The sequence below is a fragment of the Scomber japonicus genome, chromosome 19 (genome assembly GCF_027409825.1).
Source record: "Scomber japonicus isolate fScoJap1 chromosome 19, fScoJap1.pri, whole genome shotgun sequence".
Classification (NCBI taxonomy): Eukaryota; Metazoa; Chordata; class Actinopteri; order Scombriformes; family Scombridae; genus Scomber; species Scomber japonicus.
This window is the reverse complement of record NC_070596.1, coordinates 1787875-1803026: the sequence shown is the minus strand read 5'-3', so window position 1 is coordinate 1803026 and position 15152 is coordinate 1787875. Positions and strand designations below refer to the sequence as shown.

Here is a 15152-nt window from a genome sequence, read left to right as displayed (position 1 = left end):
TCCCAGCTGTATTTGGAGTTTTTTTACTTAAAGCTGTCATGGAGATTGTGCTTCTATAGAACAAACCAGCCTGTATGTAAAGTGTAAAATGACATGAAGGAAAATATGAATGAATAAATTTCTATCTGCTGGACTTTAATTAACAGGAGAGTCTTCATGAAACATTTATTTATTGATGTGTACAATATTGTATTTTCAAAGTAGTAAAAAAAAAAAAAATTTGCATGACAGTATTGCATATTACTTGAAGTACACAACATGAATTAAATGTTCATTCATAGAAACCAGAGCTGAAACTGGAGGCCATCAGCGTTTTGTCCCACACTACTGCTGTACATTAAACTCAACACCACATTTATTGCTCTCTTACAGGGTTACTATTGCACAAGAGGAAAAAAGCTCAAATGGAAATACCAAACTATGTATTGCACTCAAAGCTATCTACTGACTCTTACTGCTCCACAGTATTGAGTTACTCTGTTAAAACAGTCATACAAAATATCTAAAGCCGTTTTCTGCTTCAAAATAGTTTTAAAAATTATGTACAATATAAAATAGCTTGAAGTGCTGTCCATTGAAAGCGTCCTGTACATCAAAGTTAGATTAAATACTGGAACAGTACAGTTCATGTTTCACATCTGTAAATATTAACCCTAAGCTCAGGTTTGAAATAAAAAATAAATGAGTCACAGTTTTTCTTTAAGCTGTTGAAGCAAGTGAACCCTGTAAACCTCTCTGTGCAGAATAAATAAGATTCAGCAAATTATCACATGAAACAGAATAACATTTTCTACACAAAAAAATAAAAACAACAAATGTACCAAAGAGAGAAAGCATAGATTAGGAATGTCTACACATGCATCTAAAACATCACATGTATAAAAAGTAAACGTCAGAGTTGATTAACAGTCCATCAGTCAGGATTATCATGTGACTGTCATAGTAAGACAACAGGTTAAATAATGTAGTTACTGTCCATATTAACCATCTAGTGGGGGGAGCAGGAGGAGGGGGGGGGGGGGGTCAAGAGTGGATGTGGGTGCATAAACAAAGCATAAGCTTCAGTCAACAGGGACAACAGGCAAGTGCCTGTAGATACTGTGGATCATTTCCTGTTTTAGGTCAGATTGTAAACAATAGTTGTGATGAGGAGACATGAGCGCATCTGCTGTCCACACAGAGGAGCAGGAGCTTCTTTCTGGGCACCTGTTGGACTATTTTTAGTGTAATAACAACCATAAGAGAGTATAAGAGGGAAAAAAGGAGGAGAGATGTTCAAGAAAACAGGAAATGTTACAGTTATGGCACAACAACACAAGTGCCTATACAAATATAACCTGCACATAATAATAATAGTTTATCTCCAAATGTTGTGCTCATGTGGATCTTCAGTCCAGACAGGTTTGTGGAAGTTGTTCGTGAGTGGAATGCAGACTTATTCCCTACACTTGGTCGCTGCCCTCTCTGAAGTACACCTGCTCCCACACCACGGAGCCCCACACGCAGAAGAAACCCCACAGGTTGTGGAAGGTGCCTCGGTCGAAGGGGTTTTCGTCTGCTCCGCAGTGTTTGAGGTAGGAGATGCGGTGGCGTGACATGAACTCCCAGGTGGTGGTGTTGAGAGAAACCAGGTAGAGGTGAGAGCCGAGCAGCAGCAGCACGATCAGAGACAGCAGAGCCACCAGCACGGCGACGGCCAGCAGCATGCCGTTAGTACGCAACCACATCTGCCAGCTGGGCACGTAGCTGAAACCGGTCCTGACGAGACGAGCAGGGAAGAAGAGAAGACAAGAAACTTTATTGTCATTGCATAAGAAGTACAATGTCATTTGCTGTGCTGTACAACAAACAGAAAATAGACACACGCATACACAATCATCTCATTGTCCCATGATTGCACAGTGATTGATGACATCATAGAAGCATAGTGACGCTCACTGACAGTGTGTTACTCACCAGGCTATGTGCAAACCCCACAGCAGCACCAGCAGCTGTACGGCCAGATAAAGCACGAACCAGCGGTGGTTCCTCTCGCCCACGCAGTTCTCGATCCACGGGCAGTGATGGTCGTAACGCCGAACGCAGTGCTGACACGTCTGGCAGTGCTTTGATCTCATTGGCTGCTGCTTGAAATAAAGGTTATTGTAGTTAGAAAGAAACCTTTTCTGTTAAATCAATAAATATGTGTTAAAAAGCACACAATTGGGGGCTTGGGGTTAAGGTACATACACATACACAGTGCCCTGGTTCAAATCCCGGCCGGAGGACCTTTGCTGCATGTCACACACACACACACACACACACACACACACACACACACACACACACACACACACCTCTCTCCCATGATTTTTTAACTCTGATATTGCACTATAATGCTCATATGTATTTATTTATTGTTTTAATATTTAATGACTCATACTTGCACTGTCTTGCCTTATTGTTTGCACTATTATCACACAGCCTGAGCACATCTATCTATCTATGATTTCCTGTCTCTCTACTGTTAATAATGTCCCTATGTTGTTTTGACACTTTGCTTTAGAGCCAGGTGTGATGTGAAGCAGTCCTGGTCAGTCTTCTGTAAAGCTCATCTTGGCTATCAGTGTGAGAAAATATGTACTGCTGCTCATCAGTGCACAAAGTGTTCTACTGTCAGTCCTGAAGCTGCAGAGCTTCACTGAGCCACAGTGCACCTGAGTCTCAGTGGAGACTGATGGGGAGTGTGACTCAGTTCTCTCTGTCCTGGGAAAGCAGCCACATGAACCATCTGTTAAATGATAGAGAGCCACAGAGCATCCAGGGAGCTGAAGAGAGCTCTCACCTCTGTGTTCACAGCATTTTTATCTCAGTGTGATGATGAGGAAGAGCTGCCTTCACAACACTATCTGTCCACAGAGCTGATGTGTCTTCTCACATGGATGTAGAGTATACAATTATGTTAAGCATAAAGATTCCTTCTTAACCTTTGATGCAGACTGTGAGATGTGGCTGAAAGCTCTAGCAAAGGCAAGCAAGTGGATCTTGAGTTAGGATTTTTCTTTATGTTTTGGTTGAAGTAACTGAAAATAAATCTAAAACAGTGTGAGCTTTACATTAGATCTGATTGTTGGCTGTCATCATTTTTAATAATGCCACCTTACAATCTCATGTTTTGATTTTTCATAGTTGGATTACATTTGGGTTTATATTTGGATTATGGATTATGCCTTTAAAGTGAAAAGCTAAATAGAGACATACAGCTGTAGATAAGGAGCTGACTGTGTGTGTATAGCTCCTGCTCCTGGAAGTAGTTCAGGTGTGTAACATAGAACTGTGCTTCTGTTATTCTATACCACTAAAGGATGCTACTAGTACTGTAGTAGTTCAAGTGTCACATTTCATCCTGACAGGTACACAGCATCATGAATATATGACCAGTTACAAACATAATCAGTGAGTCCTCCATCAGCAGGGAAGGAAAACAGGCCGATAAAAAGCTGCACAGCCACGGACAGTGTGTTGCTTTTGAATGTGTGGAAGTGTGTCATCCTGAAAAAACAAGCGCATGTCACATGATCCTGTGTGTACCTGAAGCAGACAGTGACCACAGCGCCTCTGTCGCAGGGATTTGGAGGTGGGTGGGATCATGTCCTGCTGCTCCTCAGTCACTCCCAGTGTGAACTGGTACAACACAAAGACACACTGGTCACTTTAAGTTCACATGTTTTTCATGACCTACAGTTTAGTGTGCATGTCTTAGTGTGTTTTCATTTTCTACTACAGTGTTTCCCAGAGCTGTGATACACACATATTGTTATACTGCCTCTTTATCATGAATGGACAGGAACGCATCTAATGAATGCAACACCTGCACTGCAACACAATCCATCTGAAAAGCCATGAGGAAGCAGTGTGTGATACTATCAGCTGAGATCAATACAAGTTTCAGTTTAGGGAGACAAGATGTTTTAAAGAATGAAAGTAAAGAGTTTGGTACTGTATGTGTGATGATACGCATAGACATTAGGTTCACTGTTCACCTGTAAATCGCTGTCATCAGACAAGATGAAGCCAGGATCCATCAGAGAAACAGCAAAGTAGAGCAAAACTGACACCAACACCAGCAGGACAAAGAGCACCGGCTGCACCAGCTGGCCTGTCTCCTCCTGCTTCCTCAGCTCTGCAACAAATACACACACGAGACACTTTAAAGACCACAACACACACACACACACACACACACACACACACTGCAGTCCTGCTGAGAGGTCAGCCAGGATCCTACATCGCTTACACGCAAAGCTACTAAAGTTAGGGGAAATAGAAATTATATCATATTTAGCAGCTGATTCTGTTTTTCACCACTTTCACTTATGAAATAGTGTTAGACCTCATTGCAAAAGCCTAACACTGTTTAAATACATCCCAGACAGATCAAAAACCACTATACTTGTCCAATCTGGCCTACATTACTAAGGAGAACACAGTCTTAGATTTGTGAAACCTTCATTCTACATGTGAAAAGGGCAATTTCACTGCTTTTTCAACCCATCAAGACCACATTAGACCAGGTCTAGATGAAAACCCACCAGTTTAGACCTGTCAAATGAGGACTAGATTATTATGAACATACAAAGTCATTTGTATAATATAGTTTGTTTAGTCTAATGTGATCTGGATGGAGGAAAAAACAGAGAAATTGTTTTTTTCTGTTTTGAAAAGTCAAATAAAGATGTGACATACGTGTTAAACATTGTTAAGGCTTTTACTATGATATCTCATTTTTATCATAAGTAGAAGTGATGAAAAACAGAGATTAACAACCAGAAGCTAACATTAACTTCAGTGTAGATGTCAGCTTAGATAACAACTGTCTTACTCAGCTAACAGTATATATAGCATTATACTGAGTTATACGAGGAGAAATAGTAATTCCACATATAATACATGACTTTAAAGCTACAGTGATGCTATCATGTGTAATGATATATATATAACTTTAAAGCTACAGTGATGCTATCATGTGTAATGATGTATATATGACTTTAAAGCTACAGTAAACATATCATGTGTTATCATGTATATATGACTTTAAAGCTACACTGAAGCTATCATGTGTTATGATGTGGGAATGTGCAGGCTTACCTGTATCATGAAGGAAGAGTATTAACGTTATGACCCATGTCAGAATCACATGAGCTGTTCTCACCAGAAAGCCTGAGCCGAACACATTTTTGAACATGTTTCTAGCATGTTAGAGCCTCCATCAGTCTGCACACTGACCGGACAACAACAACAACACACCGAGCGTCCTGTCGGTCCCGTTCAGCGAGCTAAACGTTAACGTCGTCAGAGAATTAACGCTTAGCAATATTCCAACCGTCAGCGCGAGCTTGCAACGTTGACGTTATTTGTTTCGCGGTACTGGTCCAAACATTGAATGAAATATAAGTCAAAAAACATAATTAATGAATGTCAGCGTTTTATTTAGGCTCTAATAACTCTACTGACACGGAATCTGTCATTTTAACGCATACAGTCCGCTCCGTTGCACTTGTTTTGTGTTGTCGTCCCTTTAAAGTCCGCGGTGTGATTGGCCAGCGTCGGTCACGAGACAGTCGAGGATAGGATGGCCGGGAGGGACAGGTACGTAATGTACGTACTGTACGTAATGTATGTACTGTACGTGCTGCTGTTAGTTCACCTCTGGCATAAAAAGCAGTGTTTACATGACTTCTGACAGAGTAACACTGAGTGAAGGAATGACAGCAGATGATCTAATGCAGATATTTCAGACTGCCACATAATATTCGTTTATCTGTAAGAATGACAGATAGTTAATACTGGAATTTACGTTCAGTTACATTTAACTATTAGAAAAAGTAAAATGAAAATGTGAAAATATTATTCATTACATTCCATTTAATTTCATATTTAAAACTGACATTTATTTTTTAATTGTCTGTCTTTGTATTTCCTGCTAATTTTATCTCTTATTCTGCGTTAATTTAGTTTTATTTTCTATTTAACTTTTTTTTTCAATTATATTTAAATGGTGTTTATATTGTCTTATGTTCCTTTTGCATTTTGTCTTGATGCCTTTTATGTTTTATGTAAAGTACTTTGAATTAACTGAGTTACAATATGTTATACACATTAACTTACCTTGCTTGCCAGTTCAGTCTTTGGACCCAAAGCTACATTACTCAAGTCCTGCCATTTAAAAACCATTAACTTTTACATCACAGTAAAGGCGGTATGTTCTATCACTCATTTTGTTAACTACAACTTGTCTTCTTTTTGTTATTAACCTTTTTTATGTGTTACATTGATCAAAACAGATTTGTTTTTCACAGATCCACTGGTCTTTATACTGAAGCTGTTCCTTCATAAATATCATGAAACATTCTCATACACATCCTGAAACCATTGAAAAGTATAGAAGAGAGAAGAATTACTGTAATTTACTCAAATAAATACACGGTGGGAGTACATTCTGATTATATTTTTGTTATATGTTGAACAAAACAATGTGAATATAATCCCTGTAAATCAGAGAGTCCCTTATTTGTAGAATTTGTTTTCAAGTGTTCATGTCACACGCTTTGTAGCACAGTGACAATTACATGAGACATAAAATGGCAGTTTGATATGATTATCTTCACACAGTTTAAGATTCATTTCAATTCTCAGGCTGAAAACTACCAAATCACATCAATCCAGGCTTGTATCTCCATGCTGTGCTCCTCTGTGGTAGAATCTCTGCTGCCATCGCACACTATTTTACTCATCAAAGAAATGTTACAGAGCATGCAGCTCTTTGGCTCTTTTTTCATCCAGAATGAAAGGAGTTGGCAGTGTCTTCCCTTTAAGCAGCGGCTCCAGGCCCTGGCAGAGAAAATGACAACACAGTTCAATTACAGCAGCTTACTGAAGAAGGAATAATCCTCAAAATTAACTCCTGATAATGACAGCACACAAATAATCCTGAATTATCTCGATCTAGTTATCAACCTGTAACTGCTCTATAGGTTGCACTAGTTAAGTAACCCAACAATTTGTTTTGGTCTATGGCAACATAAAGTATACTCACCTCTCCAAAATAAGAGACCAGTGGTGAAATCTCACATTGTGCTGGAGGACTGTCCCCTCCTGACACACTGTGGAGAGAAAAACATATTTTTAGACATTTTCAACACTCGATTGGTCTTTGTAATCATTTCTCATCACTATAGTAGGAATTATTTAAAGTGATTACAGCAGCTTTCAAATTATTCTGATGACATCCATTATTGTTTGTATACTGTCTATCACTATGTCACATGACCACCAATTAGCACCAGAGTATGGACCTAGATCAGGAAGTAGAGAATGAGGGGGGCCATTGCACTTCGACAAGAAATCGTTTCAGCAGATAACTCTCCATAAAAATACAACTTGTGTTGGTGTAGGGTGTAACAGAACATTTGCCTCTGACCTGGCTGTAGTAGAAAGGTTATTCCCGTGTTCATCCAGCAGTGTGGCTCCTGCAGCTGTGGCCCAGCGGCAGTGTTGAGACAGCAAAGAGTTTCTGGCTGTGGTTGGACTGTCTGAAGCTGCCCCGTCTGCATTTTTCAGAGGGGAGAACTCATCCTCCCTCCTAACTTCAAACGCAACAAAGTTCCTTCCAAAGACAATTTTTTGAATTAGTAGAAGAGACACAATGTTATGACCCAAGTCATGTTATGTAGAGTGAAGCAATAGAATGATGAATAATACCTTGAGAATGGAAAGACATCAAACACAAATTTTTCCATCTTGATGCCGTTAGGTTTGGTGGGTTTGACTTGATTGCCACATGTGTCTACAAATGGGACCTTCTTGATTGCAACATGTTGTTTCAATTGGCTTTCAAATTTCCTGTAAGATAACCGAAAAAATAAATGAATAGTAGGGAATCAAAAGCTAAACTTGTAGGACCTAACTACATGTAAAAAAGCATTATATACAGATGTTTTACACCTGCAAGAGCAATTGCAAGCACAGCAATTAGCAGACTGAATGGTGGTCAAATTAGTTCTCAATCATTGAAGTCTTTTGGGGTCTATGTCTCTGTCCATTCCCAGTTTGTGTCCCTTTTTGCTCAAATCTGTGTAATTTAATTTGCTGTGACCCTGATGTTGTGCAGGCTGAAGTACCAACATGTACTTTATGTGACAGTAAATGCTCTTACTCTGCCACATCCTGCAGGAAAGTCCTGGTGAAGAAGTGATTGCAGATGTTTCCAGCACTGTAGACCAACTCTCCTCCAGGTCCTTGGAGTTGAGCCGTCTCCGGTTGGATCTCACTGTACTCGACCACCTGGGGAACGCCTTTCACCTTGCAAACCACGCCCACTGGCTCAGTAGGGTACGCTTTCTCCACCACCTGACACACAATATTATGGGTGTTAACAAAGCATTAAGTTAAGCTAGATCAAGCTAAATGTTAAAAAAATCTAGTTCTAACTATTCCATGCAAGTCGGAAGTCGATCGCCCCGAATTGGAATATCTGACTTCCAATATAAATGCCTACCAGTGCATCTGCTCGGGAAAACATGGACACCCACTGCAAAATAATATTTGCATGGCAAGTCTCTGACCTTCACAAGAGGGCCTTCAGAGTAGCACATTTTAAAAGAGAGGAATACGAAAGGAAGAGTCAGCTAGTACCGCATCCTTGCAAAGACTCCTATCAAGTGCAAATCAACTTAATGGGATGAAAAGGTCATTCTGCTTGCTCACTGTGTGGGCTGGATGGCTGTCACCCAAGTTGCACCTGTCTGTGTTGGAGGTTGTTTCTTTCAGAGTTCCGAGTACAATGGATTGCAGCATGAGTATAGGTCTCTATTCATGTTGGATGGTACCAAACCTGGCAACCTCACACTGACAATAAGATTCCTAAAAAGTCACTGCCCTCAGCTGTCTGCCAAGAAATAGTTCCAGCAGAAACTCTTCCTGACTCTGCAAATTGTTTTTATCTTTTTGTTTGAATGTACATTACACAAAAAAGATATGTGTAAATCAGTGAGTCTAAGATCTGGTGGTAGGTGTGTTTTTATGATTTTTAACAGTCTGGCTAGCTACTTCCATCTGCTTCCAGTCAACATGCTAAGCTAGGCTAATAACCTCCCTGATCCAGTTCTGCCCTTAATACTGAGAGTGGTGTCAATCTTCTCATCTCATCTCAGATAGGAAGCAAAATACTGGACTATTCCTTTAATGCACTATTTGTATCTACTATTTAATGTTACTCTACCTTGGCTCCACAGTCGGCTCCTTTGCTAATACAAAACCCAATGAACACAGGGTCAGCCATCTTGACCAGGATGTTGTCCACACAGTACACATGCAGGTACTCCACTCCTCTTTTCTCCATGTCCTCCAGTACCTTGTTGTCCACCAACGCCCGGTACAGACCACCATTCCCATCTGATAGACAGCACAACATACATCAGTTGCATTAAGTGAAAGTATTGGTGTTTCCACTAGTACTTGACTGAGCTGATATCCAACCTACCTGGGGCCATGGCTAACTTCCCTTTACTCTGCAGGATGACCTTTCCATCAAAAGTGACCGCTGGGATCATCCTTTGCTCAAACATAACCATGTGTGACGGCTCCAGACCAAAGTAGTTGTTCTCTTTGAAGAACTTCTCAGTAGGAGCCAGAGTGAACTCACTGGTCATGATGTACCTGAGTTACAATAGTACAGAAAAGAGTTTTGCTGCTCACTATAATCTAGCATGACATTTCTTATCATAAAACCATTCCAAGCTTAATTATAGAGGCAATAACAGCCATGTTTTTATCACTTTATATTCACACATGATCAGAGTAGTAGAATAAGGTTCATCATATAGTCTTACCATGGAACGGTGCATTTTGAGCCATGCTTAGCTTCTGCCAGCTGTTGGATTTTGTGAATGCGCTCTGCCTGGATCTGATACAAGGTTTTACCGCTTGGTAGCCCAACGTTATACATTCCTTTAGGATACTGAACACCAAGACGGGTCCCCTGACCACCGGCCAAGAGCAGGACCGCAACTCGATTCTGTGAGATTTGCAACAGCCCTGAAAAAAAAAAGTAGCATGACGGACTGCATGCAAGTGAACTTTACTGATGTAAACTGTAATCATGGCTTCTAAACTTTACAACAGCATGAATAGCACACTATCAACTCTTAGCATACTGTTAAAGTGAATACTTTCATAAAACTTTACTAGCTTGCCTTTAACCTTTAACTTGTGACTGTGGTGGAGTTGTTCCATAGTTTAAAATTTCAGGAGACCAAATGAACATTGAATCATGCTTTTCTTGTTGTAATGATTCCTCCTGTTCATACTGACCATGGAACTCAGTAGTTCCATACTACTATGGAAGTGATGCAGGACTAAATCCACAGTCCTCCTTCTGTGTAAACATCTTAAAAAGCTGAATATAAGCTTCACATCTACTTTTAAATGAGTGTGTGGACACACTGTGGATTTAGTCCTCCATCACTTCCATTGAAAGCACATTTGAAGGAGATCTTTTAATAGTCAGTAAGAACAGGAGGAAAACATCTTTACTCAGACGGACGCCTGACTGCTGCTTTAAGACACAGTTGAAAAACTGTGAACCTGTCCTTTAAAAAACACTTAATTTTAAGCATCAGAAATGTTGTTTCTACATCTTTACTTTCCTGTTAATCCTCTTGTGACCCCTTTGATTTATCCAGTAGCTTGGGGGGGGGGGGGGTTGGAGGTGTGGGGGAGGGTCTTAGGTTGAGACCACTGATTCCATTTACTACTTTATCTTACGGCTGTTGTTTTCAAGAGCAAGAGCAGGAGTGTTGGAGGAATCATATCTTGATTTTTCCTTTGTCTATATAGGTCCAGTGGCAGGAGGGATTTTTTCTTTCCTTCTTCCCTTTGTTTTTAATATTTCCTATGTATCATTTTTGAGCATGTACAAGCCTACTGTTGTTTACAATCATTTAAAAAAGAAAAAAAGTTTCAAGTTTCATTATAGTGAACATCTTGTCTGCTTTTTTGTTGTTAGAACTATCATGAGAGATGTTAATATACTTTCAGGATGAATGGATTCAAGTATAAGTAAAGGTTTATAGTGTTAGATGAGAGGAAGACAATGGCTGCCTGAAGAGCATAAAACACATTCACAAATCTCGTGTTAGTGGTAAAATCAGCAAGGATAGGAACAAAAACACAAACTTTCCATGTTGTTGTTCCATAACATAACACTTCCTCGTCTACATATTTTCTCAATTTACCGTTGTTACCGTAATCCTTCTAAAAGAATGCACCAGTGATGTTGAAATTCACCTTCATTTTGCCACTCTGCAAGACACTTTTTGTCACTTGTCCTCACGCTGCCGATGAACTCAGGAGGGACAGCTTCTAAGTGTTGATCCAGGCTGTCAGGAGGGGAAGCTGCAGCCCTCGCAGCCCCCTCACAGTGACCCTTCAGTCCCTTTAGATCCAGCTGAGACAGCTCCTGCAGGAAAGTGTCCCTCTCCTCCTCACACAGCTCCGACCAGAACTGCAGGATGTGAGACTGTCCCGCTGTCTCCAAACTCTGCTTCACTTGCTCCAAAGACAGCATGATGATCGTTTTATAACTAAGCTAACGGTGCAGTGGATCAACACATGAATGAATCCAACTTCCCCGTGTGAGCAGGATAAAGGTGGAGGAGCAGTGTGGCTGCTGTTTGGAGGAAATGACTGCGTGTCATGAGGAACTCGTGACTCTACTCTCGGATCCAAACAAGGATCCTGCGGTGAAATGCTCAAATATAACAGGATGTATTTCTGCAGCTGTATGAAAGATGTCTTTATGCTGCTGCAGGTTTACAACGTGTCTGAAAAAGCGTGTGTGAAACCGACTTCATCTGAGTCTGCACACAGACATGAGACCGGAGGTTAAAAATGAGCTGACTCAGCTTTAGCATCAGCTGATACCGCCTGATATTCAGAGCAGTCCGTTAAGCACAAAGTCACAAAATATATCTGTAATAATGTAAATATGGATTTACAGACGTTCTACGTTTTACGACCCCTTGCAGTTTTGCGACAATAACTTGCTGTGTAGGGATCGTCTACAAATTTCACACTAAGAAAAAACATTACCCTAAAGTAGTGATATCATTTAATGTTAATTTAAATTCAGCTATAATAATATTATATTTTATGCCATTCTATCATTCTACATTGTTACATATATTTGACAGCTGTAATGATATGGTGTTTTTTCCTATTTTTAAGAGCATGATGTATCACTGCAAAAGCGGGATATATTGAGTTCACATTAAGATTTGTTGAATAAATATAAGGGAAAAAACTCCATATGATGATTAGTTACCTGGTAAAAAATGATAGTTTATAAAGCATAAGGTAAATAAATTATCACCCAATTCTTATCTCCAAACATTTTTACACATAGTTTTGGAAATTATGGTCAGTAAACCTCATTTAAATTAAATTATACCTCATATTTGAGCTAATGCCTATTCCCCTCCATCCTTGTGGGGTTTTTTTTGTAGATACAAAGTGGCTTTGTTATAAATTTTACCCCTCAAAAAAGATGTAAAGTACTTACAATTTGAGCCTCTTTAGCCAGCTACAATATTAAATGCAGTGGCAATCATACATTCTGAATGTATTTGATCAATTGCACTTGATCTCATGATATCATTCATTAAAGAAACACACACAGGTACACACAGCTTTTGCTTTTGAAAAACAAAAACAGGTTTTTGGAGTGTTTTGTTCATTTATTAAAAATAAAGGACTGAATACTCTGTTGAGCTGTGGTGCTTCCTGCTTCTATCAGTGGTCATTAAGATAGTTGTACAGTTTGATTGGAGTCCACCTGTGTCTAATTTAATTCATTGGAAATGATAGAAAACTTCTTGTATGCACTGTATGTGTGTGTGTCTATTATATATGTTAATAATAATATAAATGTAATGCTGGATATACACTTTTTTTATTAAGAACAAATTGCCTTTCTTTTGATTTCAGTGGGAGTTTCATATCAAATGAGCCCAAATGAAAACACAGGTTGAATGCTGAACTCATTTATTTAACAGCTGATCTCAAACAAGCATAAATATTTGTTTTCAGCATAACATTCTTTCATTGGATGCATATACACACAGACAACTACTGTACAACTTCTCAAATACTCATTCTTGCAGCTCGGTCAGTTACAGGTAAGCATAGTAAAATAAATTAGAAATATATATATTGAATACATTTAGTAAACTATGCCACCATTTACCAATATACATTGTAGCCTTCAGTTTGTTTAGTCTGGTAGTTTCCTGTACATTGAAAGTTCCAACTCAGGTTTCACTTGAAGACATCAGAACGCTACTTTTACTGTACAAAATATGAAAAAAAAAAAAAAACATTTACTCGCAGCCACAGAGTGACATCATTCTGTGTCACTGCTTTATGCATACATGATATCAGTATTGAGCAAATGTATGTTTTCTTCTCCACCGGTTACAAAGACACAGCGCGGTATCAGAAGCGAGTAAGGCAGCTGACCAAAAGCAGCTGATTATACAGCACGATGGGGAGATGGCCTTTTCATTGAGAAAATACATCCTTCCTTTTTATGACAGCAACATATTGAATCCCAGGAGATCCTGTTCAGATTGTGTCAGGCAGATGAAATGCAGGGTTTGGGAGCTCTCAGAGGAATCTTGAATTATTTAAACCACATCAAAAAGTTGTGTCAATCACTCCAAAAACAAAACCACAAGCCACAGATTCATCAAAAAAAAAAAAAAAAAAAAAAATCAAACAGCCACCTGAATATAAAAATCATTCAGCACGACCACCAGATCAAAATCAGTCATCAATCCATGTTTTTTTTTTTTTTGTAAAAATAAATACATAAATACGGTCATAAATAAATTTAAAAAAAAAACAACACACAGGAAGTAAAGCAGAGTACCTTAAAGTGCGAACAATGTCCCACAGACTCCACCTCTTATATAGTGTTTAGGTGCTTTATAGAGAGGCTCGGCACCCAAAGGCACTCATGGGAATCATTAGACACAAGGTGCAGTCGTGTTGAGTGTTACCTCTGCTTGGATGTGCTGATATTTGACTCATAAAGGAGGGTTTATTTGCATCACGCAGGCTGGTGAAGTCTCCACCAGCTCCTGTACTCAGCCTTCAACTTTACAACATTGACCTGGAATTACTGAATAAATGCCATTATTATTATTATTATTATTATTATAATTATTATTATTATTGTTAGAGTAAAACCAGAGGAGCTGTGTGATATGATGTAATCTTCATAATATGTAGAGCTGAAATCAAACAACTCCTGATTGATTTCTAATCTTTTCTGCTATGAGATATTTAAGTGGTATTTTTTAGAGCCTGAATGATATATCGCTCAGCTGATATGATCGGCCGATATTGACCAGATATCGGTACTGGTGAATATGTTGTCCGATATGTTTTTTTCAAGTTATGCAAGCAGCATTTTATGTATATGTTGAGTTTACTGTTTTAATGCACTGATTTAAAATATCATACCTTCATTACATTTGAGGGATCATTACAAAGCAATCTGTTTATCTATATATTCTGTACATGTAATATTATTGGCCAATATATATTGATATTGGAATTTTTTTGACTCCCTAATATCAGCATCAGCACAAAAAGTCCAGCATGGGTCGGGCTCTACTATTAGTCCCATAATCAGTTTATAATAGGTTCTATTCTATGTGAAGCATAATACAGCCGAAGCACAACACAAGCTAACGTTTCATCACTAGTGTTGAGTCAAATCAGGACCAATCAGACCAGAATGTTGCAGCAGTTTAAGCTGTTACAAAGCTGTTACTTTGTGTAAATGTAAATGGTTGGAAATGTCTACAATCATGTCAAGAGTTCAAGCTTTGACTTAGTAGGAATGGAGTGCAAAGTTTTCCAGTATCACAGCAACCACATGACAACATCCCAAATGAGGAATCTGCTCTCCTGATCTCTAGCATCAAAGACTGTTTCTGCTTCCCTCACTGTGGTGAGCTGCTTCAAAAGGTATGTAAGTCAGTTCAGTCACAAGGAAATGCTTTATGATCTATCATTCTGCACAATAACTGGACATTCAATATGATATC

General features: G+C 39.1%; 2 protein-coding genes across 2 annotated transcripts; both read right to left on the bottom strand.

Annotated features, from left to right (window-relative positions):
* Positions 1-1024: 1024 nt before the first annotated feature.
* zdhhc12b (zinc finger DHHC-type palmitoyltransferase 12b) lies at positions 1025-5224 on the bottom strand. Its single transcript, XM_053339373.1, has 5 exons — positions 5128-5224; positions 4023-4162; positions 3571-3663; positions 1957-2123; positions 1025-1758 (listed from the first exon to the last, which is right to left on the bottom strand). The coding sequence occupies exons 1-5, from the start codon at positions 5222-5224 to the stop codon at positions 1443-1445; spliced, it is 813 nt and encodes a 270-aa protein (XP_053195348.1). The 3' UTR covers positions 1025-1442.
* Positions 5225-6418: 1194 nt separating this feature from the next.
* On the bottom strand, positions 6419-11651 carry uap1l1 (UDP-N-acetylglucosamine pyrophosphorylase 1, like 1). Its single transcript, XM_053339358.1, has 9 exons — positions 11326-11651; positions 9870-10074; positions 9521-9696; positions 9260-9432; positions 8195-8388; positions 7741-7881; positions 7460-7645; positions 7076-7142; positions 6419-6870 (listed from the first exon to the last, which is right to left on the bottom strand). The coding sequence occupies exons 1-9, from the start codon at positions 11603-11605 to the stop codon at positions 6784-6786; spliced, it is 1509 nt and encodes a 502-aa protein (XP_053195333.1). The 5' UTR covers positions 11606-11651; the 3' UTR covers positions 6419-6783.
* Between the last annotated feature and the right edge of the window lie 3501 nt (positions 11652-15152).